At 53.6% G+C, this 2030-nt stretch overlaps 1 protein-coding gene across 1 annotated transcript; it reads left to right on the forward strand.

Moving 5' to 3' along the window:
• Window positions 1-1302: 1302 nt before the first annotated feature.
• On the forward strand, window positions 1303-2028 carry BO82DRAFT_258838 (uncharacterized protein; the record flags this gene model as incomplete). The annotated part of the gene is made up of 1 exon (XM_025630920.1): window positions 1303-2028. A coding segment is annotated over one exon (726 nt), but the record flags the coding sequence as incomplete, so codon positions are not given.
• Window positions 2029-2030: the final 2 nt, after the last annotated feature.

Genomic DNA, 2030 nt, shown 5'->3' on the forward strand with positions numbered 1-2030 from the left:
CCTAGCGTGTCCGCTTTGGGGATCGCGCCCGTGTTCTCGCCGCTTTTGCGCCCATCGCCTGCCGCCTCAACCCCCCCGCTCGACCTATATAACCCTGTCTTCCCTCCCTCGAAAGGCGACGCACTTTCTCATCCTCTTTCTCCTGCTGCCTGCCTTGCTCCCGGGCACACTGGCCCCCTCCCACGATGCCGCATTATCCGAACACTGCCCTTTTTCGGTATGGCACTGTCCGTGTCTCCTCTTTTCTCGCCCCATTCAGCATCGGAGTCGCCGAAAGCTCGACCTATCAGTGACTATCGCTCTGTTGGTATCTCAGCTATCCGTTTCTGCCCTGTTCATGCGCACTCTATAGCGAGTGGCCATCTTGAGGCTACTTGTGCTCGTGGCATCGCGGCGAATCGCGCCTTGTGTTGCCATGGGCAGTGAATGTGGATGCTTCGTTTCCCCTGCTTCATCTCTTTCTGATTGTAGTGTCCAGCCCGTTTTTTGCGTCTCCACCATCTCCGTGGACGTAAAATCCCGAGTGAGGCAGCAGGGAATGTTTCGCGCGGTTGGAATTGCTTTTCTTGTTGACCCCTCGCCGCGGGTCTGTGGGCGCAGCTGACCAGCATCGCATCCTATGCCATCCATGGCCGAGCTTTGACCCACCATCCTCTGTACCCCCCGAGCGTACACTCTCACCTCGACTGCTGGCCAATAGCAAAATTGCCGCATGAGCTTTTGGAAAGCTTTTGTTTCCAAGAAATTTGGAACGCGAGGCTGGGGGGCAGCAGGCCGATGTGGTTGGCGAAGACCGGTCTACCCCAATTTCCGGGCAAATCGACCAAAGGTCAGAACATTGGCTGATTTAGGAGTAACCGAAACAGGGACGAAACCTGCCTTGCGAGTGTAAGGTGGGAGCGACGAGAGAATTTACTGACGAGCGAAAGTATAAGAAGGGATGATTGAGCTCCCGATGATATTAGTATGGAGGCTTGCTTTCCTTCAACACTTGCACATTCCCTCTTGCTCCAACCTCATTCTCACCTTATGCCTGATCCTCGCGCACCCATATTCCACCAGATTCTCCCACTCTCCTCTCACTCCAATATGTTACCTGTATTTCACGCTGATAACTTCAAAAAATGGACTCCCCCATTCCGCACGAGATCCTCCTCCAAGCACTCACGCATACACCCTCCTTCCGATGAGTCCCCTGCCATCAAACTTCCTCAGTCCCCCCTTCCCCAAGCGATTTCATTTCCCAAACATCAGCTTCCGGCGCGGCCTCCAGCTGAGGTTTGTTTTCATTCAAGTGCCGTGATGCCATCTGGCACCCTCTGTGGCTCTCAGTCTCAGTCACAGAAGTTATCTAAGCCTTACTCTGCTACAATACCTGCCACAATACCTGTCACAACTCCCGCCAATACGCCCGCCACATCATCTGACACGCAGCACGCAGAGCGGCTGGAACAGTTTACAAGAAATGGAGCTGGTTCAACCTCACCGCCGGATTCATCCACGTCACGCGGAGTCAACACTATTGATTCCTCAATTGATGCGCTCTTTTTCCCAGAGAATGCCTTGACTTGCACATCGTCATCCAGTGTATCCAGCTCGGACCAGGGTTGGCAAGAATTTCTCCAACCGGCAGACGAACAGAATAGCATTCCGATCGATCCACTGATCCTCGCCAACAATGGCTTCTGGGAGACAGAAGATGAACGCCTGCATATCCATACGGACGGCGATGCCATCATTTCGGAAACCTTTTGTCAATATCCTGACCCTCCACCACTTCTTCCCGACATGCATGTCGAGAAAAGAAACTCTAACGCATATCCTGAAGCGCAGGAAGGAAACTGTCAGTCGGACAGCACCCTACGCGACCAGTCGCACGTACAGATATCTGCCGATGATAGCTCCAATTCCCATAATCATACGTCCAGCAACGCCCTCGAGGCCCCAACAAGCGGCGAACAGTCAAAATGCCGTAAGCGAAATTTGCAACAGTCGCATGGACAACCGCAACTGTGCAAACGGGCCAGAGG

This window comes from Aspergillus uvarum (genome assembly GCF_003184745.1).
Source record: "Aspergillus uvarum CBS 121591 unplaced genomic scaffold BO82scaffold_156, whole genome shotgun sequence".
Taxonomy (NCBI): domain Eukaryota; kingdom Fungi; phylum Ascomycota; class Eurotiomycetes; order Eurotiales; family Aspergillaceae; genus Aspergillus; species Aspergillus uvarum.